This window comes from Arvicanthis niloticus, chromosome 11 (genome assembly GCF_011762505.2).
Source record: "Arvicanthis niloticus isolate mArvNil1 chromosome 11, mArvNil1.pat.X, whole genome shotgun sequence".
Classification (NCBI taxonomy): domain Eukaryota; kingdom Metazoa; phylum Chordata; class Mammalia; order Rodentia; family Muridae; genus Arvicanthis; species Arvicanthis niloticus.
Window position 1 is genome coordinate 14,745,598 of NC_047668.1, and position 23,141 is coordinate 14,768,738.

At 40.4% G+C, this 23,141-nt stretch overlaps 1 protein-coding gene across 6 annotated transcripts in view; it reads right to left on the reverse strand.

The window, feature by feature from the left end:
• Positions 1-23,141, reverse strand: part of Npas3 (neuronal PAS domain protein 3) — an 807,361-nt gene that overhangs the window by 108,969 nt on the left and 675,251 nt on the right. For all 6 annotated transcript variants that reach the window (XM_034514128.2, XM_034514127.2, XM_034514126.2 and 3 more), the window contains one exon: positions 17,658-17,832. In XM_034514128.2, the coding sequence (XP_034370019.1) occupies positions 17,658-17,832 (175 nt within the window). The remainder of the gene's footprint in view (positions 1-17,657; positions 17,833-23,141) is intronic.

Below are 23,141 nucleotides of genomic sequence, written 5' to 3' on the forward strand. Positions count from 1 at the left end.
ACCACCATGTAATTTTAACACCTAAGTAATGTGAAAACAATATTTTTAACTATCAATTTTAGTGCATATTAAAAATTATCACATCTGATAAAAAATGTTTTTTAATATAAAACAGAATACAGTTTTTTACTGGACAAAAGAAATGATTATAAGAATTAATATTTAGACTATAGGATATAGAGATTTCTATGTGGCTCACAGTGATAGCAATACCTAGACAACTCACTTCTTGCACAAACAAAGGTGAAAGGTGACCAGTGGTTTCACTAAATTCTGCAGGTGGGTGGGATCATATGAATGAAGTCTCCAGATATGAGTTAGATTTCTAACACTTCCCACACGGGCACACAGAATCTCAGCTCTGAAGCAGTCCTGGAGGCTGTGGCTCTCAGCCTCTAAGCCCAGACCCAAACAGAGGGTCTAAAACTAATGGGGTCTTGTCATCACAACCAAAGTTTTCTATGTAAAATGCAAGATTTCTTTAAACAGAATCATTCCCCAGAAGGGATAAGAATGTTAACAGGGGAGCAAAAATCAAACTCAAAACATTACCATCAAAAGCAGCTTTCCAGCAATCCTAAGCAATGAATGATGGCTTGAAGATGAATATCACTTCTCCTCCCCAAGTAAACCTCATTAATTTAAACAGATGTGCACGTGGGAAGGGAAGCATACATATTTTGCTTCCACCCTTTGTACCCCTGTCACAAGCTGGCCTTGCTGCCTCTCTCACCACCACACAATGCACCAGCCAAGTTCTTGGCTCTGGAAGGAATGTGTTTGGCTCCCTGTTCAGTTACTTCAGGCCTCAGGGTTGAGCACCTCCACATGGGGAGCACCTCCACATGGGGAGCACCTCCACATCGGGAGCATCACATAGGGAGTACCTCCTTGAGTTTTTTTTTTTTTTTTTTTATCAAGATATCAGGATATTTATACTTAAGAAAAAAATCAAAATCACACTTCAAAACTGAAGTCTCAAATTAAGATTCCAAAATATTGTCAGCAATCTGGGGCTATCCTTATATGGTCCCTTAGGGACTTAGGAGTCATGCAACTCTCCTGAATCCCTGTACCCTCAGAAGACCGAGGCAGGCAGCACTGGCTCTGCCCAACCAAATTAATCTCTTCCATAAGCTTTTGTGGTTCTCTACAAAAGGCTTTTAAGTTTCTCCTTTTTTTCTTAATCGACCATCAGTAAAATCCTACTTTCAGAGTGCCCTTTGCACCGGCTTGCATAAAATGAATAACCCCACAGTTTAATTATGCACTATTCTATCAGTTGGGGAGTGATATAAAGTTGCATGCAGGGAAAAAAAAGACTAAAAACCTCCTTTGGTATCCAAAATTAATATATGTCGAGATCAGGGTAAATCTTAATCTTTTTGAAACATTTTTCTAAAATAGGTGTTCTTTTATCACCTGCCGTATCAAGACTCGTTGGAGGGAGGGAAGGGGAGAAAAGGCGTTTGGTTAACATGCTGCATAACAGCACTTTCTTTCCCACCTCACTTCAGGCTGCTCTTGAAAGATCTGAACAGTTGTATAATAATGAAAAATGGGCACTGCTTGTGGGGCATTGCCTGTGCTCACACACCTCCGCCCACGCATTCATCATTCCGCAGGTATTGTCAGTGAGAGTTTAATTGCATAAACACTCTGTAACTGTCCCGTCATATTTCTTGTCAGTCTGGATTCCCTCTCTGGGCTCACTATCTCACAGAACTATAATTGAATTGCTACCAAATCACAAGAGGTGCTCCCCCCCCCCCAATAAAATCTTTATGAATAGAATTTCCTCCCTATCAGCAGATTTGACAAATTATGGCAGAGGAAAGGCCTTGGTGATAATTTTTGAGTTTATTCTCAATGTAGCTATTTGCTGAATGTTCTTATCTATTAAAAAAAATGTAAAGCCCAAGTTCAGAATGGGGGCGGGGAGTATCCAACATCCCCACGGGGCTCTGTGGTAATCATTTTGCAGGACTCAAGAAAGCCAGTTAAACAAAACAAAACAAAACAAAACAAAACAAAACAAAACAACAGGAAAGTTTTGTTTGCTCTATTGTGGAAGGATACCATTGCAAATGAAGGGTGTAAGAATCAATTTGGAATTGAACTGGCTACCCATCAAAACCAAGATTTCACCAAACTACAGATGCTTAGTTATGAGGTGTTGAGCGCTCAGCTTGGCCAGGGTTTATGCTCTCCCTCCATTTCTTTGTACACTAGCCCTTTCGGCAGTCATTACTCATGTCTGAGCTCTGAACAGCCAGGCTCTTTGACACACTTTTAGGGCCATGACCAAGTGAAAATTAATCAAAGGCATGACATGCAATTTACTAAATATGTGATCATGAAATTTTAATGTCAAATTATTAGTACTTTTTCAAAACAAGCAAAACATCAATGGTGTCTTGTGTGAAAGGGGGGAGGGTTATCATTTGTCTGTTCTATTTTATGTTCTTGGATCCCAGCCACCCCTCCCCCCATTTCCAAATATAAACTCTCAGCAAGGGTGCAAGCCTCCTCTGGTTTGTCATGCTGTTGGTGGTATAGGCATGACATATGAGTGCCAGTGAATAACTCTTAGATGGGCCTGGGCTTCGCCCAGACTGACAACTGTCTGGTTGTTTATGTTTTTTAAATGTGCTTATCAAAACCATATAGGATTGATGGGTGTTTTTAGATGAAGTTGTGTTTTCGCAACAGACTTAATTTAGGAGTAAGGTTAAGGCTTAGGATAAATGAGTGCATTAGATGATTAAACAACATTTGTCTTGTGGGACACTGAAGTCATTTATTTATGACACTTTAAAAACAAGCCAGGAGAGAAGGCACCGTGGGTTTAACGAATCAGCTTTATACAAATGTTAAACCCAAACTGATGACTTTCTTTTAATGGAACTCCAAAATATGCCTGTTTACTAAATGCTCAGGTGCAGGATCAGATGTGCAGTGGAATGAATATGATGGGAAACTTTGGACTTTATGGTAGTACTCTACACTCCGCGTGTGTGCACACCCATGCCTCCCTTCTTCCAAAACTTCTTTTTCAATTGAAACTGTTCCTTTATTTGAGGAACTAGGCTTTCTGCTTTGATGTGCTTTTTATACATTTTAAATAGAAGAAGATTTCCTGGTGGCACAGGAATTTGGACTTTTGTAGTGCATTGGACTCAGTATGATAAAATACCTTGTCAGGGGCGGCTGGATGGCTCAGGGGATTGGTAATGGGATATATAGAGCCTTTCACCCATAGGTCATTGGCTTGAATTTTGTCCAGGTTGGCAGTGACTAAAAGTCATTAACATCTCATGACTGCCTGGTGGCCTATGTGAAATGAGTTTCTTAATTTATTTATTTAAGTCCAGATATAGTGCCCATGGCCAGGGCATCTGGGCATCTTTCTTGCTTTTACAGAGGCATTCTACCAGATCAACATTCATTTCAGCTCTCAAGATTAGTGATGAACTGAGGCCCTCCCACACAAAATAAATCGATTTATTTAAAGTTCAAGCCAATCCCAAGTCCCCCATCCCATTCTCCGGCACAGACCAGCAGGCTTCATGAAATCTGATTTGACAGTAAAAGGAGATTTAAGTCTAAATCTGATTGTGGGTCACTTAGTCTTTTGTGAAGCACAGTCCATGTGTGGCTATGGCTCCACAATAATGGCCCAGCCAGATAAAAAGGGAAAATATCAGTCAAGGATGTCAGATGTGCTAGGTCATAAGCAGACTACATTTTAATAGGCCAGGATGGAGACTGCACACCTGAGAAGACTAGCATCTAGGTCTATTCCAAGTAAGAACTAGGCAGCTCCCAGCTAGCCTTAGTCTTTGATTTGTTTAAAGAAAAAAAATGAAAATTATCCCTAGATAACAGTGGAATGGCTAGAGAGATGGCTCAGCAGTTAAGAGCACTTGTTGCTCTAGTATAGGATAGAGGTTTGATTCCCAGCACCCATGTGGATGCTTAGAACTCTTTGTAACTCCAGTCTCAGGGTCTTCTGACCCTCATGGGCACCAGGAACACATGTAATACACATGCATGCATGCAGGCCCATATACTCACACACAGAAACAAACAAACAAACAAACAAACAATGAATAAATACCCACCCCAGTATTGGTGTGAGGATCTATAAAACTAAGCCCAGTACATTGCAGGGGCTGGAGAGCAGTGACATCATTATTTCCAAAAGAGGATTCCTCATACACAATTTTTACAAAAGGGCTCCATGTAGGATGAGTGTGATGGGTGCCCCTTGGGTATTGTGTGCCTCTCGTAGAATCTGAACCCCTTCAATCAGGCAGCAAGTCAATGAAACCCAAATTCAAGCCTTTCACGAACAGAATGAACTTCCTGTCATTAAATCCCTGATCATTCTTTTCCTAAGGAATAAATCAGTTAACAGTATGCTTAGTTCAACAGAATTAATGATACTCCTCACTGAATACTACATATTATACTAAGTATTTTACCTGATTAATTCATTGTGCCCTCACAAGATACTCATATGTGAATTTGTTTGAAGAGAAAACCAAATGGAAATTATCATTAGTCCTGTATCCAATCTAGAATACAGGGTTAACATTTTATAACAGGGAAACTGAGGCACATATAATTAAATTAGTTTGCTTGAGGTCACACATCTACTAAGTGACAGAGCCAGGGTTTGAAGCTAGAAACAGGACGTCGGGTCCCAAGGCCCATGCACTTACATGTTTGTGATTGACACAAGCCACAACACAAGGGCTGTCCTAAAGTTGGGGTGTGATGTCATGTTCACATGTTGTCAACTGTCAGTTGTTAAGGTAACCTGCAAGTTACCAGACTGTGGATTATAGAAAAAAAATGTCTGTAATATACTAAGTACAGTTTGGTTCTGCTGCTTCAGACAGGATGGAGGAGAATCTAATAACTGAAGATTCCTGCTGCACTTCTCTGGGTGGCCTTGATCAGCTTTACACTGAGAGCTACTGGCTACTGCTGTAGTGGGTAGGAAATTAGAGATTTTATGCTAATGAAGAGTAGACACGGCTGGATAAAGAAGATGCTGAGTGCCTAGAGATACATGGCCAGCACTGTACAATAAAAGAGGGAATGTATACATCGAGTCTTAAAAAATCTTTGGTGAGATACTAGATTTATTTCTAGGAAAACTTGAAGGGAAAGTTATTACATATGGAAGTAAATAGCCTCAAAGATGTGGCCCATCTGTGGCTCTGCCTGTATCATGAAGGCCTTGGAAGATGAACGGCATCCAGTTACTCTACATGGAAGACCAGAGTGGTGAATCATGTGTTTCTGTTTTGGGGGTTGGGGGAGTTGTAAAGCTTGCAGTGAAAAGTTTATCTTATTGAGGTCTGAATATGGTTTTGTGGTTTGAATGTGTCCTAGCCCTGGTCCATGATGTGGTGAGGGAGGTGGTTGGCTGTGAAGAGGCCCATCACTGCCCAAGTCATGTCAGCGGATTGGAAGAAATTGTGGGACCAGCAATGAGCCTGACTTTCTGTTGGGAGACAGGGTTGCTTTGTACCACCCCCGTTGCCCCCACACCCTGCTTTTGATATTTACCATGAAGTGATGCAGCCAAGAGGGGCTCTTGCCAGAACCTTAGCCATGCAGTTTGGACTTTCACTGTCCAAACTGTCAGCTAAATAAACCTCTTTTCTTTATAACATTAGCTTCTGTTAGTATTTTGTCATAGCAGTGAAAGACTAATACATTGAAAAAAAAACTGAGAAAAACTATCTAGAAATAGTCTTACCTATCATAAAAATGTAAACTTTTCATCAGGTTAATGATTGTTAATCTCCAGGGAGGAGACAGTCATGAAGCTGTTTTTATTTACTGTTAAACACTTAAAAAGGAATCGACTTTTGAAATTCTGTAGTAGAATTTGTCAGCAACATGTTCTAGGAAGCAGAGACGACCTACAGGGTCACTGAAACCTGTTATCAGCTGGCCTGCTACTTACAAAGAGATGGCCTCTGCTCTCTCTGACATCGGCTTGTGTGAGTGTGAGTTCTGTGAGAGTAGAGACAGTTCCGGTAAGCATCACACTAGGATAAGGCCAATCTTGTGAACATATACTAAATAATGACTGAATGAATGCAGAACTGAAAGACTAAAGGAATAGTGAGGGTCTTACATATGTTGCTATAGACTTGTATAATTCTATCTATCTATCTATCTATCTATCTATCTATCTATCTATCTATCTATCTATCCATGCATACACAGTATACACATGGCAGCCTTGTAGAGGTCAGAAAACAGTTTTCAGAGTCAGTTCTCTCTCCCCACCATGTGGGCCCTTAGGATGGAACTCAGGTGGCCAGTTTTTTTACCATGTTGAGCTATATCCCTGGTCTAGACTTATGTTACTCTTACACTTTTATATCATGTCTGTGATATATGAAGTATTTTCTAAACAGAGATGACATTTTAATTCATTTTATGGTCAATTAAATTGATTTTTTAAACTTTTGATCACTTTCCAACATACTCTACTCAATGAAAATGTGGACAGACAAAAGTGAGTGGAAGTTTACTTCCTTCTGGTATCAACAGTTTTATCAATACTCGCACATTCTGGAGCAACGTAATTCTTTACTTGATATACTTGAGTACATCATAAAAAATTAGCATTCAATTCAATACACAAGGAATTTATATATTAATATGACATGATTGATAGCATATATAATATTTTAAATTTTTTAAATGTTTTAGGATATAATATCAAATGGAAGTAGGCCAGTGATCTTGATCGTATATAAAAGCTTAAGACTTGCGAAATGTCTAAAGTAGTCCCCACAAGCTCCTTGCTAAGCCCTGAGAATGAGCTGGCGTTCTGCCTTTCCCTAAGTGTTATCTTAATTCCAAACCATCCTTGCTTTCTTTGTAAGTTTTCTCGTATCGATATCTCTGCATAACTCCTCCTTACACTGGTGTTATAGTGTTGGCCTCTTTTTAAAATTTTTCATTTTGTATATTTACTTACCGTGTATGAGTGTTTTGCTTATATGTATGTGTGCCTCATTTGTGCCTATAGACGGTTGTGAGTCACCATGTGAGTGCTGGGAACTGAACCCAGGTCCTCTGGCAAAGAACAGCAAGTTCTTAACCACTGAGCCATCTCCCCAGCCTCCACCCTCCACAGTGCTGGTCTCTTAAATGACTTCTTTTATTTCCAGGTTTCTCTAGTGAACGATCCTGAACATTCCTGGAAAAGTAGTCTAGAATCAAGCGCTGTGAATGCAAGTTACCTATATTGTAAGAAAGAAGGGTGGGAAGGAGGATGGGTGCTCCCCACTGGTGATTTCAGGTGAGAGGTGGATAGCTATTTCAGGTAGGCTGTGGAGTCGTACTTTGGAGGAATGGTTAGTACTGGGTGTTGACTAGGCTGCATTGGATCCAAATCCTAGACTTTTCAACTACTAGCTTTAAGGCTTTCAGGTACTAAAAACCCAAATCCTCTTTTTCTTAATAATTGTGGTCGTTTGAATATCCTTAGCCCAGGGAGTGTCACTATTAGGAGGTGTGGCCTTGTTGGAGTGGGTGTGGCCTTGTTGGAGTGTGTGTGGCCTTGTTGGAGTGTGTGTGGCCTTGTTGGAGTGGGTGTGGCTTTGTTAGAGTAGGTGTGCCACTGTGGGCATGGGCTTTGAGAGACCCTCCTCCTAGCTGCCTGGAAGCCACTCTTTTCCTGTTTGTCTTTGGAACAAGATGTGGAACTCTCAGCTCCTCCTGCACCATGCCTGCCTGGATGCTGCCATGGCTTGATGATAATAAACTGAAACTCTGAAGCTGTAAGCCAGCCCCAATTAAATGTTGTTCCTTATAAGAGTTGCCTTGGTCATGGTGTCTCTTTACAGCAATGAAACCCTAACTAAGGTAGTAATCAATTTGTAAAATAGGAACGATAAGGCTTTACAATATTTTATGAGGAACTGGCTTACATCATGCATGGTATAGGCTTGACAGAGTGAACTGGCTCATGTCGAGATTTCTATGTATATTAGTAGTTCATTACACAGAAATTCAGCAGTGCATGCGGACTTATAGATTATGACTCTTAAAGGAGGATGCTTCTAAATTTGGGACGTTAAAAATTATTATTAATAGATACACACATTTGAGTGGGCCACTGCTTTAATGAATGACTTACTGTGCTAATCTCAGAGGGGTCATGATCACACTTGGGGTGTTCTCTAATCTGGCACCAGTATAGATAAAATGTTCCTTCACTTTATCCAGGATAGTGGGGCTCCCCTGCTGCCCCATAATGCAGCACCACCATCACACTGTGTTGTGTGGGGTGAGTGTCTTCGACATCATCTCTGTCTCTCTGCTCTTACATTGGTTTTGTTAATAGGGTAGAGGCATTATTATCCCTCCTAGTCAAAGACAGTCACCATCACTGAGCTGCTGATCACTTTCCTACACTACAGCTATAGACAGGAACATATCTTCTTTTTTTTTTCATTGGCTGTCGACTGGGACTCCACTGAGTCATGATGGACCATTACCTCTTGTATGCACAATGCTACCTAGGAGGGTCATCTGGAGTCTGTTTTGAGAAATAAAAATACTTAGAAATGTACCCTCTTACAAAACAGGAGTATGGGGCAAAGTATATTCATGGCATCAATAAATGGCTTTTATTATTGTTATACTACTTTCAAAAGCTCTGCCTCGAGTGGAAAAATTCTAGAGTTAGTACAGTTATCTACGCCAGGATTTCCTGAATTTCAGTTTGTAAAACTGGCCCTCGTAAGGAAGCTGGAAGGGTGTTTGAGGACACCTCCCTTTTAGGATGTCTCTCTGCAGTCGGGAAGCATCAGTTAGAGGGATTCCTTTTCTCTCAGACTATGCCCCAGGCAGTGTTAAGTCTCCTAATGAAAGAAAGGAACAAAAGCAAACACAGACTCTGGTAATGGCCAGCAAGGCCTCTGGTAGTCAGGGTCTGTACATGTGTGGGATGTTGAAACGCTGTTGTTGAGGTAGTTGTGCTGATGTGTGTTCCCATGTTGTCCTTCTCTGTAATTCTACATGCTCGTACTGTACAATGACCTCACATGACCCCTCCACAGAACGGTCAGCTACTGGAATGCAGGGGCCTTTGTCTCTGTATCCTCAGTGCTTCACAATAGTATCTGAAACATGATATTCAATCAGTGGTTGTTGAATAATTTCTACTATTTTTATTAGCTCTACTAAGCAGGCCTAGATGTTAAATGAAATTTCACTCTGGTTAATAATAGCTAGAGAAAAGACAAAAGTTTCCCCCTCTTCCTCTGATTCTATAAGCTAACAGAAATTGGGTATTGTTTCTAGAGGGTCCTAAGAAACAAGGACCGCCTCTCATTAGCAGTTACCCGCAGGTAGATTTACCTCCTAATGGACATTGATGTTCTTTGTCTATCTCAAGCCTGTCTTGGAGACTTTTTCTGGAAGGAAGAGACTGATGAAGTTGCACAGAGCCATGCCTAGTGCTGGCTGAGTCAAGGCTGTATGTATAATTTTGAGAGCACACAATTTTGGCTGTGCTCCTGGCTGGGGTCACACAGTGAATGTGGAACAAGAGATTCAGGGCTAAATCTTGCCTATGTTTTATTCAGAGATTACTGTTCACCGTGGCATAAAGGTTTTCATTGCAGAGATGAAAGCAAAGAAAAAGACGAGATGGATTCCCTCCCAATAAGATACTCTATTATTAAGAAAGTATTTTATCTCAATGACATATATGTATAAAGGTATAATTAGGTTTCTGTTTGGACTTCTGGTTCCCTTTGGAGGAAATTCCTCTTAGTGTGAGTCCTACCATGTTGCCATCTCACGACTCACACCCCCATCATCTGTCTCCTGGCTTCTCCACCTACTTCAACATTAATATCGTACCTTTTCTTTTAATCTTGGCTGCTAAATCTAACCTGTGTGGCTTGGGGCAAGCCACTTAGAATTTCCATCCCCTTTCCTCCAGCTGTAGAACAAGGATAACATGCTGACCTGCCTCAGGGGGATATGGTGTGAATTAACTCCTGTAATTAGCAGCTCTCATGCTCTGCACACACCAAGCAGGGTAGGAGTACCACCATGATCACAGTGGCCAGAGTGTATTGTGCACGAAAGCTATACTTGGGGATAACTGCTTGGCAAAGAGCTGACAACTGGAAGTTGCAAACTTTACACAGAAGCAATATTTCCAGTATTTTCCCCAAGCAATCATGAGTAAATTGCTCACTAGGGGTGGAAATGGTTTCCAGCCAGTTCTGCCTCTTCTGATGTGTGCACCCTGCAAAGCTCAGTCAATGCCAGGTAACTGATCCTTTGTACGGATGCTGTTTAGTGCAGATGAAGAATTCAGAACGGTATAATTTGGACAGGGATGAAATTTCTGTGCAGTGATATGTATTAAAAGCAAATAACTTGTGCTTTCTTCAAAGCAACAGCTGTAGAATCTATAATTTTTAATTATCCAGTGACAAAGACATCCACATTTTTTAATGGCCAGAACATGTCATCATTAACAACTTGTATTAGGTTTCATTTTAGAAACTTGAAAAATGTACCCCTTATCATTATAGGTAAATGGAAGTAAAAATTACAACCTGGAAAGCTATTTAGGGGAACTTACAAAAAATGTATTTAAGAATTGATTTCCTAAACCATTTTGCTGAATTGTGTTAGGAGAAAATATGTATACATTCAAACATACATACAAACATATACACACATATACATACATGTATACATTCATGCAAATATACACAGACATACACAGAGTTAACCTATTTTATATTTTGGTAAGATATCTTTGTTTCTGTTATTGAATAAAATGAGCCTTAAAAATATCATTATATTAATTTGTATATAAGGGATATATATTTCAATATATAGTTCAAATATATATTTGTTTATATATTATATACTTATGTATATTTGTATATATGGGATATAAATATATAATTCATATATTTGACTGCCATAAAGATAGTTTATATTCTATTTAAAAATAACAATGACTGTTAAATATATATATATATATATATATATATATATATATATATATTTTTTTTTTTTTTTTTTCCCCCCATCATCTTTTTTGGGGACTGAAAGGGAATCTGACTTCTGTAGAAAAAGGATCACCAGTGCTGATTTCAAAATATTAGGTCCCAAAGGATGCCTGGTGCTGCAGCTGTATATCCTGTGAGCTGGCCTGGAAGGGCAACACTCAGATACTGACTGGGACAGAGGGCTTGGTGGGAAGAATATTTTGATTTCTTCATCTTTAGTTCTCCCTGGCAATATTCTGGAAGTATTAGATTCTTTGTGAGTGTTTATACCATAGGCTGACAAGCAGCACAGCATAGGCAAGCACAAACTAAGGTGGTAAGTGGGCTTATGTTTGAATGCAGAAAGAGAGTGGGGTGGGGTAGGGTATTTTCCCTTTGGTGGCATTTCCAGGTGGCCTTGTTTAGCTTAATGGGGGATAAAGGGTGACATTTAAAAATAGCCAATTTTCTGCAGGGAAAAAATGGCACTCCATCAAGAGGCAAGAGAATTACTCTAGATTTGGCCAGGCAGACCTAGTAAAAGTACTGGCTGCTGTTTCTGTTTCTTTTGAGATGGGTGTTGTATAACCTAGACCTGTCTCAGTCTCACCAAACAGACCTTGGGGCCTCAAACCGTTTCTCTTGAGTATGGACCTTACAGATGGCTTCTTTTCACAGTGTGCCTTATGTTCAGGGCTGCATGAAGACAGTTTATATTCCATTTCAAAATAACAATGACATTGTTAAAAATAAAAAATCATATTGAGGATATGATTTTGTATAAAAGCTCAACTAACCCCTAAATGCTAATCTCTTAGGATTATCAAAAGATTGATTTTGTTGGGGTGTTTCTATGATGCTTGGCACGTACATGGGCACCTGGTAATTAAGAAGTGTCAGGCAAGGTTGAGGGACTGAGAACTCGTTCAGATAAGTTCTGGAGTGCCGGCGGCAAAGCACATCATAGTCAGTCCAACGGAGATGACTGTCTGCATTATCTGATGGATTTATCTTTGTTTATGTTGAGTGAAACCGGAAAGGAATTAAATGTGTATTTACAGTTTGATAAGCATTAGACATAAATTATAAATTTTAGTTTCACTTATTAGTTTGGGAATATGACATGCAGAGATTTTACTACAAACAAACTACCATTACAATGGGAGGGTTAACTTCCTGAAAAGATTCCTAACTGCGAGGACAAATCCATTGTCATCTTCCCTTAGTCAGGCCAGGGTTTATCGTCAGAGTTCTTGAAAGCCAAAAGAAGAGTGCTATAGAGTTTGTTGTTTATACGTCCAGTGCCTACAACATGGTCACCACGTGCTAAGAGCCTATTATCTCACAACTTTTATGAACACTGAAGTCATCACGCAGAACCTGAAGTTTATTTACGTCTACAAGGACTGTTCTAATCATTAACATTAAGAATGGTCTCCATGATATTATCTTACCATATAATGGCTCCAAAAATATCTCTCATGGATTAATGACAATAACGTAATTCCAGAGAGTTGCCACTCTATATGTAGAAATATATTGGCAATAAAAACCAGTCACTGTATGCCTTTCCCCAGTAGAGAATCTCTCACTTTTCTCTGATTTTTAAAGGCTTCAGATCAATAACTGGAGTGACATTATTAACAGCTCCCTCAACACCCTGGCCAGCGCTAATATTAAATCCATTACACCTTCTGTTTGACATTTGCAGTACAGCAGACAGTGGTGTGGATACAGTCACACTGTCTGGGGACTGGGGCCGGATGAGAGCTTAGTGAGATGGTTTCCCTTGTCTAACTTCTAAATTCAACTCATGGGTAGGAAATTGTAATCAATCTTAAAAAAAAAAAAAAAGAAAAATAAAAAAATAAAAACAAAACAAAAACCCCACCACAAACCAGACGATAAATAATCCACACAACAAGCTCCATGCATATCTTATATCCAAGCCGTAAAATATTGACCTGATCTTCAGATAATTTTATACTCTTTATTGTTACTTTCTGTCATTTGTTTCTCTAATTTTTTACTTAAAAAAAAAAATCATCCAGTGATGTCATCATTCGAGTCCTTTTCTGTAGATGGAGGATTTGATCAGATTTACTACTGCATTGAGGTAACACACAAGCAATGATGGTAATTTCTATTTACCTAAACACTCTCCTGCCCCATCCGTTACAGCAGCATTCAGGACATAGAACAGGCATTGTAGGCATGGAGCTTATACCAATTTAGCCCACAAAACAGATGAGATTCTGTCTGAAATGTGAGACAAAACATGACAGTGTATGCTTTAGACAACCAGTGGTTAACCGTGCTGCTATAGTTATTCTTCACTCCAAATACTGTCTCATATATTTTGCTAAATTGTCTAAATCCTAGTGCAGTATTGATTTCTCCTCCTACGAACTCACACCCATCCAATAAGCTACAAGAACCTCTTGTCCTCGCTAAATTTTTTCCGAGCAGGGCCTGGGTCTGTTTGTTCCTGACAGAAGTCCTATGGCTGGCACTGATTGCTATCTTATAGGAGGCAAACCACTGGAGACAGAGGGAATTTCATCTTGACGAGAGAAATATGACATAGAAAGATGTGTGTGAGGTTACATGAGAAAGCAGGTTGCCAGGAAGGTGAATGTCAGGATCTTACTTGGGAAAATATACAAAACAAAAGCCAAGCAACATGCTATTGGAGCCTCCTACTTATGTGTATATGCCTACAGGAAGAGAGATGAAGTCCAGAAGTCTGTGTGGTACCCCTGTGTATATAATGGTTTTTCCTAAGTAGCAGTCAGTATTGGCTGGCCTTTCCCCACTTCTCTTCTACATATTCTGAAGTTTTCATAATGTCTATAAATTAATTTTATAATTCTAAAAGATGTTATATGAACAAGGGAGGATTAGTAAAAATACCATTTTATGACAACTCAAGGAAAATCATTCTGTCTTCAAAATAGGGGATTTTTTTAAAAGTTCCTCCAGGATTTCTGGGAGAAGCTGTCTTTCTGTTTACTAAGCATCTGGAAGGCAGGTTTGTACCATCAAGACACAGGAACATTAGGAGCAACAGATAAACACAGGCAGATCTACACAGTGAAAACGCACCACCCAAGCCGCTTGCACCAAGGGGCTGGACTCCTGTGTCGTCAGAGCTTGCCAGAGAAAAGAAATGACTGCCTGCCGGATTGTGAAGAACAGTCTCCTTCAGAATATTCTGACCTACCTCCGCCAAAAAGGCACTCTGGAATATCAGGGCTTCTAAAAGCCGGGGTACCCATTTATTTTTCTAATGCTTGACTTAAGATTTCTCCAAAGGAAAAAATATATTTACTAAACTATCTGTAAATGTGCATGCATATAAAATATTTATTTGGGCTTGCTGTCAAGTCAACAGATTCCTGCTCAACCAGCCCCCTCCCCCCCACCATTATCTTGAGACAGATTCAAGACAAGACAATCAGAGGGTTGGCAGTTCAGGGAAACAGAATTCTTATCATGGCACAGTGTCACCGCCTTGAAATGGCTTTAGTCACTTATTTCCTTTTATTATAATGCCAAGTGTTATTTAGATTTTAGTCATTTAGTAATGCTACACTGCACACATCAGGGCGTCTGCAAAATTCCTTACCCACTAGCCCTTTCATTTCCATAATAACCAGATATGGATATCCTTTTCCAACCACATTTCACCAGTATGTAGAAAGGAATCTGCGTTTCATCAGAGTTTAGAAGATTACCAGGCAATGAACAAGAGTCTTCAATAATGTTCCCTCATGTTATTAAGAATTAGGAAATCTTGTTAAAAAATTTCAGCTTCTGAGAAACATAAGCAGCTTTGGGATGCAGAGCCTGACATGCACTTTTAAAGTAATTCTCTTGGAGCAATCATCTGTATTAGTGAAGATATTTCATTCCAGGTAGCATCCCGTGCTGCTTTTTCAGTATTTGAGCAGTCAACCCAATTGCATTTTCAAGTCCAAAAGGAAAATAACCAAATTCAGTAGATGTGGAGGCTAAGATGGACTGGCTTGTCCTAATGGTGAGTGTCACACTCACCCTGCAGAAGGAGAGCCCTCTCTTATGGGAGCATAACCGAACGTGCACTGGCTCTTGAGTGGTGCAAAAAGTGGAGTTTCATATGTGCTAGTGAGACCGGCTACAGGAAGGGCAAGTCAGTGCCTGCCAATCAGTTGTTGATATAAATGATAGAGTAGGTCAGGAGGAAAAAAGTATGGACACAAGTGTGGGAGTGAGTCCCTTTTAGAAGGCCAGCTATGTCCTTCTGTTGTATAGAGTGAAAGGCTAGAACAGAGTGCATGGGGTTTACCCAAGTTCTTTCCTTAGGATATTTATCTGGGTTTCTTGTGTGCCCCAGAAGAACCAGTTGGGACATGATTTAACCATAAGGTGCATTAACAAAAGCTCAGTTATCTAAACTGAAAAGGTGACAGTTCTCTGAAATGATCACAGAACACCCAAGAGCTGTGCTCAGGTCTTAGAGGCACATAGATGGTTAGAAGGTCCTCAACAAACTACGACTCAGTCAAGGCAGGATGGTGTGGCTGATGAAGTTCTTAGGAACACACCAGTGGATGGATAGTGGCTGTGGACCTGCTCTAACTTGGTAGCAGGAAGAAGGGAGGGCTTGATCTATCTCATATGACATAGTTGAGTGTCTACACAAGAGGCTAGGGGACATGATCTGAAACACCGTGGAGGAGAGGGGGAGTTGCAGAAAAGGAGACTTGGGCTTCAAAGTAGGAACTGCTCAGCATCAGAGATGGCCTGTGTGGCTAGCTCACCCCCTTCATATTAGGCTCTCTTCCCAGGGGCAATGACAAAGGGCACCTGCTGGTATTTGTTGCTACCAATGCTGGGATTTGTATTGAATGACTGACAAGATCTTGAAGCCATCTTTGTGACTCTTGGAAACAGAATCTGTTTTCCCCGAGACCTTCCATTAGACAACAGCTTTTCAACTTAAATTCCTTTATGCTGAGTCACGAGGAATCCAGGCTCTTGAGTCCATCTTTAGAACCAATGAACAGAAAGCCCTTCTCACGTGCTGCATCTCATGGACACACAGCTAGGAATGTTCTAACAATGAAAAACCAGTGCCAATTATCCAGCTGACATTTTCATTCAGTAAAGCCAGTGAGCTATGCTATAAAGAATATTTGGCTTGTCCCAGAAAGTCATTTAAAGGGTAAAGAATGGTCTTAAATGAACACTATGAGCAATGGACACACCCAGGGTTCCCTTAACTTCCATGAGAAAACATGGATTTGGTTCTATATGGAGTCAAAATATTTCCAAGAGAGGCAACACTTTTTCTTTTTTCCCCTGTGATCAGTTCCAGGCAGGACAAATTATTTTCTTGAAGTATATAGTTATTTTAAAATTAATCTTAAGGCAGGGTTTTTTATTTTCCTGTCTAATATGATGCTTTTGTATTGCAAATTCTGTTTTTAAAACTACAGATCAAGTAGCTCTAAATGCAGGCATCTTTGAAGAGTGCAAAATAACTTCTCAAGTAAGCAAATAAAACTTTGCACTTGAAATCAGGCCTTGATTCATTAAAAATCTTAAACTTCTCATGAGAAAAATTAACATTTAAACCACTGCTGCTTGGCCAAGCACTCCACCACACAAGAATATGAAATATCTCCTTTAAAAAAGTACAAAAAGGACAAAACCACAAATGTGGAACTTCAATTAATTTAAAGCCCCAATCAGCAAAGAATAAATCCTTCGCAGATCTAATTACCAGCGCTCTCGGAAGACCCGGGCCGACCAGCCAATCTTCCCCGTGTTTGAACAGCTTGATGAACTAGGGGACTGATGGATATCAAGTCATTTTGTTTAATTTATAAATGGATTTTCCCCTAATACTTAAATTATCATCAGTACAACACAATGAAAATGGGAACATTCTGAATGCAAAGTCTATAAGAATCCTGGAAGGAATCCCAATGAGGAATGTCACCTCTGTTCATTCCTCTATACAATTGATCTAATTAAATACTGAGGGCAGAAAGGCGGTTGAAAATGTAGCCATTTCTGTTTTCTTTTTAGCCTTAATTTATCTGTTCACATCTTTCAAGTACCTTCTGATGCTTTAAAAAAGGAAAAAGAAAAGAAAGAAAAGAAAAGGAAAGAAAAAGAGAGACACCAAGATTTCTGCAAATCCCCAATACTTTTAATTCTCTACAAGCTAATATTCAAGATGCCTCTGCCCGAGGGTACATTTTGCTGAATAATAAATAAATGTATTAGAAGAAAGGGGAGAGGCTGTTCCAAGCCAGCAGATCTCCTTCTAGTAATTTGAAAGAGAAACCAGAGGAGATCGTACCTTCCAGATGTATTGTTCAACTGAAATGAGATCTCTGGATTACACTTATTAAAATGTCTCCTTATTTTCAAATCTCTTCCTTATTTAATTACTGCATGGGTCTGGAAGCTGCATGGAATTGTTAAATACCCTTCTCCCTATTTATAGTCTCTCCACACGGGCACCTTGAGCACACTCATTCAGCGATGGCCCTGCCCACCAGCCACCAACTGCAAACACATTGGGTTTGCAATTCCCACCTGGCTCGGGGGTCTCTGACTGAGAGGAGGAAGATGCTGAACTGGCTGCGTCCTCTGTGGTGCCCTGCGAGAGGAGACCCCGCCCAGGTGGGAGCTTCATGCCCAGCTGCTCTGCCATCTCCACGTGGTCCCCAGGGTGGACATAGTCAAAGACGCTGCTGCCTGTCAGCTCCACCTAGAGAGGGAGAGAAGTGGAGAGAGAGAGATGTCATGGCTTTTCCAAGCTCCATGCAGTAACACAGTGACACAGATTCTGAGAAGAGAAGGATGATACAGGCCCCAGAAGCAATTTTGGCTCCAAGTCTCTATTGCCGGATACTTCAGGATTCTTGGAAGAGAAAGGATTTTTTTCCCCACATGTATTTATTTAGCAATTGTTTAGCCTAGTTTTCCCCCTCATACAGTGTTGTTTGCATAGAGCCAAAACATTCTGTGAAATGTGGACAAGTCTGCCTTGCGTTCAGCTGTTTTATCCACGCATCATCAAATACTTGTATGTTTGGTGTCAACTGGATGATTGACTGAGTCCTACAGTTTTCATGCTGAGAAGAAGTTTGTGCTTTGTATAAAAACCATTACAGAAACAGCCAGAGATAGCAGGCGAGTATTTCTTCTAAATACACAGATTTCTAAGATTTTTTTTATAAAATACATATCCTTTTATTTCTATGTAAGCTTAAATGTATGAAGTGCCTCTTACAAATACACGCAAAGGCATAATGCTTTCCTTAAATATCACTCATTAGCTCTGTAATCACATGGAGAATTTTCCATGCAAAAGAGGTCAGCTGGGGTCTGAAGCAGCCTTTTTTTTTTCTGCTGGTATCAGCTTGTTTTGCCTTCAATCTAATAAAATACGTGGTAGAAAGCTCCTTGAGGGCTTTAAAAAGTGTTTTATTTTGTCTTTGAACGATGCTGCCTCCCAGTACAGAGGGTGAATAAGAAGAATCAGAAGAGAGGGCTGAATATTTCAGTGCTGTCAGACATGGCCTCTGTGAATGGGTCACCTGCTTCAGGTTGGGGAGAAGTTGCTTGCAAAGACTGGCCTTACCTTCAAACTCTCAGAATGCTCAGACTTTTATCTCTTTCTGAGGCCAGCCTTAATGCTCCTAACAGAATACCCTTGCACTGTAGGTATTTCGGCAGGGGTAGGCATGTCAGCAGCAGGGCAAGAAAAAGCTCTGCCTGGGTCACTAATGGGTTTCCCTGTCCTTTGCAGTGAGATAAACTCTAGCTAGCAATGGTGAGCCGTGGAAGTTTCCAGAGCATCCAGTTTCTTGAGGGTATAATCACCTATATTGCTTCCTACCTCTTTGCTGTGTAATAGGCGGCATCTTTCCAAACTCTACAGAATGTCTCCTTCCAGGAAGGAAGACAAACTGTCACAGAGAGTGGGGTGCTCAGATCAATCACTACCTCAACACCCCAAGTCTAGGGAAGGTGAGCACATCTACCTGCAGACAGCATTTGATTAAAAATCTTTAATGGGCTACACACCTTCAACATCTATCAATTAGCAGAGGCCTGACCAGGAAAAGAGAAGGCAAAATTCAGTTTGGGTAATAGCTCTTCCTGAAAAAGGCTTGCCCAACTTTTACCGAAAATGAGGTACTTTCTGCAGCTATTAAATTACACTCTCTTACTCTGCTCTGCTGCTGACTATGTCATCTTACAATACCTACTTCTTCCACTTGGTATTGTGACAGAGAGCACATTGGGATTCACAGTGATCAGCTCCTACCCTCTGGGAGGGGGGGATTACATGGAAATAATCCCTTTAATGTGCGCCTTGCTTCTAAGCACTTCACACAGCAATAAATGGGTAAACTGACTTTGCCCAATTAAGAAATTAAATGAAACTAATAAAATGTGTGTCTTAATATTTCTTGATGGTTATTTTGTTTGGGGATTAGCAGCTATGAGGAAGTCACTCACTGCACATGGAGTCCAATCAAAACACTTCACTCTTCTGAGATCCCAGTGAGTAACTGTAATATTTCCATGACCTTCAGACACACACCACAGACTGTGACAAGATTAAAACCCTAGTGAAATATTTTTAGGGTGCTGGCTATTGACTGTTCATGAAAACCAGCCCTACAGATCAGTAGCCAAGGTCTTTACAACTTGCTTTTCCTGGAGGTATAGATCCTTCCTTCCCAGGAAGCTCTTTCCTGACATGTAGAACAAAGTTAAGTCATAGCATGACCTACTGTATGCAGAAAGCACCCTCTACTTCAGTGCATGCATGGAGCCCTGCACTGAAAATCCAATATTGAGGCTAGAGAGATGACTTAGCAGTTAAGAGCACAGACTGCTCTTGAAGGGTGCTTGAGTTCAAGACCCAGCTCCTTCATATGGTGATATACAATGACCTATAATTCCATGTCTAGGAGGGTCCGATGTTCTCTTCTGCCTCTTTGTGGTTACTGCTCAAATGCACAACACACACACACACACACACACACACACACACACACACACACACACACACACAATCTATTAAATCCCAAACAGTAAAACCTAAATTGATGGAGAAGTTGACAGTGGTGAGTTGACACTGCCATAGCCTCCACATATCTACTGTGGTTGAGCCCATAGGTATGGTGAGTGGTACAGTCCACTTGGAAGTAGCTGAGCCCACAGGCACAGAGGGATGTACAGGCTACTTGGAGTCATAACCTGAATTTGAGATCAGAAACTTCCTGTGGGCAGCTATGTGGCCTTGGACAATTCTTGTAACCTCCTTGGACTTCAGTCTACTGTTGCAAACTGCTAGCTAGGTGCTACCGGGGACAATGGGGACACCTCTCACAGTGCATTCTACCTGCAATGCTGGTTCTTGGGAATGATTCAGGGGTATGGCCTTTAGATCAAGGAGAAGACAAGTCATGGCTCACTTGCCCCACAGCTCTATTTTGAAAATCTAGTGAGACCATGCAGGGGATAATCACTTTGAAAGACAAATAAAACCCTGTAGATGGCTTCTCTTGGTTTGGCAAGATGGCTTAGTGGGTGGAGAGACTTGCTGCCAAGCATAGAATATTCAGATTGATTCCTAGAAATCACATGGTTGAAGAAAAAAACTGACTTCTGCAGGTTGTTGCCTGTCCTTTGATGTATGGCATGGCATGGGACACAGACAGATGGCATGCATGGCACAGACACACAGATGCATGCACACATACACATAGAGTAAATACAGTATATTAAAATGCCTGCTTTTGTTACTGTTCGGTGCATAAGAAGAGATGACCATAGGAACAGATATTCCTACATAGCTTGGGTTTGTGTTGTCACATTGGGACATCATTTCAACTAGCAGGGGCTACAATGATGGTGATGTCTTGTGAGACCTAACTATAAATACTAGAATAATAGTATTATTAGCTATTTACTCTGATGTGCTTCCCCCACCTGACGTAAGATCTTACCGTGTAGCTTTTGACTATCCTGTAACTCCCAGGTGTCAATCAGGATATCCTAGAAATTGTGGTGATCTTCTACCTGCCACCACCTGCAAAGTGCTAGGATTTATAGGTGCATTCCTATGCCCATATTCTTTGCTTTGCTTTGTCTCACAAAATATTCCAAACTGCTGTGCTCACTCCCATGTCAAAAAAAAAAAAAAAAAAAAAAAAAAAAAAAAAAAAAAAAAAGAAAAAAAAAAAAAGAAAAAAAAATCTCAGCAGTGGAAAGGGCTACTTGTTGAGACAGAATTGGGCTGAGTCTGTTCTAGTGGCTCTCACTTCTCAAGTAGCATCTGTACCTCAATAGGCTGAGCCAGAGACTCTGAATCCTTCTGTCCTTCATCCTCACTTGTATGGAGAAAACCAGACTGATTTCTCAGGAAGTGGGCTAAGGGCAGGCAACCTGTTAGACTCTTGGGACTCAGGGTGCTTTGTAGTTAGACTCTTGGACCTAAGGGAAATTCAGGAGGCTGTCTACCCCAAAACAGTCATGGAGGTAGTTGGCGGCCAGCTTAACATTCACCTCCAGTCTTCTAGAGTGTTACCTGTTACAGTCATCACACCTTACACTCGCCTGACAGTTCCAGTGGTCTTGGAACTGCCTCCAGGGCACTACTGTTTAGAACAAGAAAAAGACTTAAAAACTACCTCCAACTTTAACTGGCAAAACCATAATTCTCAGAAGTTGAAATGCTGTTTTCAAGTTTATCCAGATCCTTAGGGCTAGAAGGAGAATAAGTCTAATTGGTAAACTCATAGTCTACAACTTTCTGAACCTAAATTGTAATTTTTTTCTTATGAAGACTGATCTGACAGACAGACTAAATTCGTGTTTATCGCCGCCAAATTTGATGTTGCAAAAGACTACAGAAATCAAGACTTTTGTTTGTTGCCCAATGAGTAGACATTACTTCATGTTAGTTTTGAGTAGAAAAAAATAAAACTCCAATCCATTGCCAGTGGGACACTGTCAACAGCCTAGTTGCTAATTTTTCTAAAGTGTTCACCCACTGGACTCGTTTTATCTTGTTTATCTATCACAGATGTTTGTTGCATAAAATGTGCAGAGAGTTAGATCTAAAACAAGGTCATTTGATCTATGATTAACTTGATCAAGCTTAAATTGTTTTTGTCCTCCTAAGTGTTATTACTGGCATTATGGCTATAATGTATTAGTCAGTAAAATGTGTTACAGTATAGCACCATAATATGTTCATCCCCAGCAAACCCTTGCTAGGTACATTAACAGCTAGACCTTCTTTTTGTAGACCCAGTTGAATCTGACTGAGGATGAGATAGACAAGTTCTGGGAAAGTCAGGCTTGGAGAAATTCTTTTAAGAGTCCAGTGGTCATCTCCTACACAGTTTTGTTTACAGTTTAAGGCCAAACAGTTAGATTGTTCATTTCCAAACTTCGCACTCCATGTCCTCATTATCTGAATTAAAACGCACTGTATAAAAACTATTAAAGTCCTTTCGGATCACAAAGAGTAGAATCTTAGGGTAATTTCATCCAGTATGACTTGTTGATTGTATCCTTTAGTTCTTCACTAGCATCTTCACAATGGAAAATGGTAGCTCTTCACCCCTAGTGCTATACTCTCATTGGCTCAAATGACGTTTAGGGCAAATTTAAGAACCTCATCATTTCACAGTCAGTTCAATCACCATAGTTGGTAGTTCCATTTGTCCTACTCAGTAAACAGACCCTGAGGTCTTTGAATGATGTTATGAGCTCAAGGAGGCAGAGGCAGGCATAACTGTTTCCATATTTGACCACAAGGACTAACTTTACCCCAACTGAGTGACTCAATTTTGTTGCACTTGTTATTGTGTTATTGTTGATTTTTTTTTTTTGAGACAGAAGCTTTCTAGTTCAGAGTGGTGCTGAACTCACAATCCTCCTGCCTCAGCCTATGTAGTGTTTATATTACAGGCTCATGTCACCATGCCTGGGGTGAATAATGGCAAAAAGGAAACAGCTCCCTTGCACTGTATAGAGTATTCAACAGCA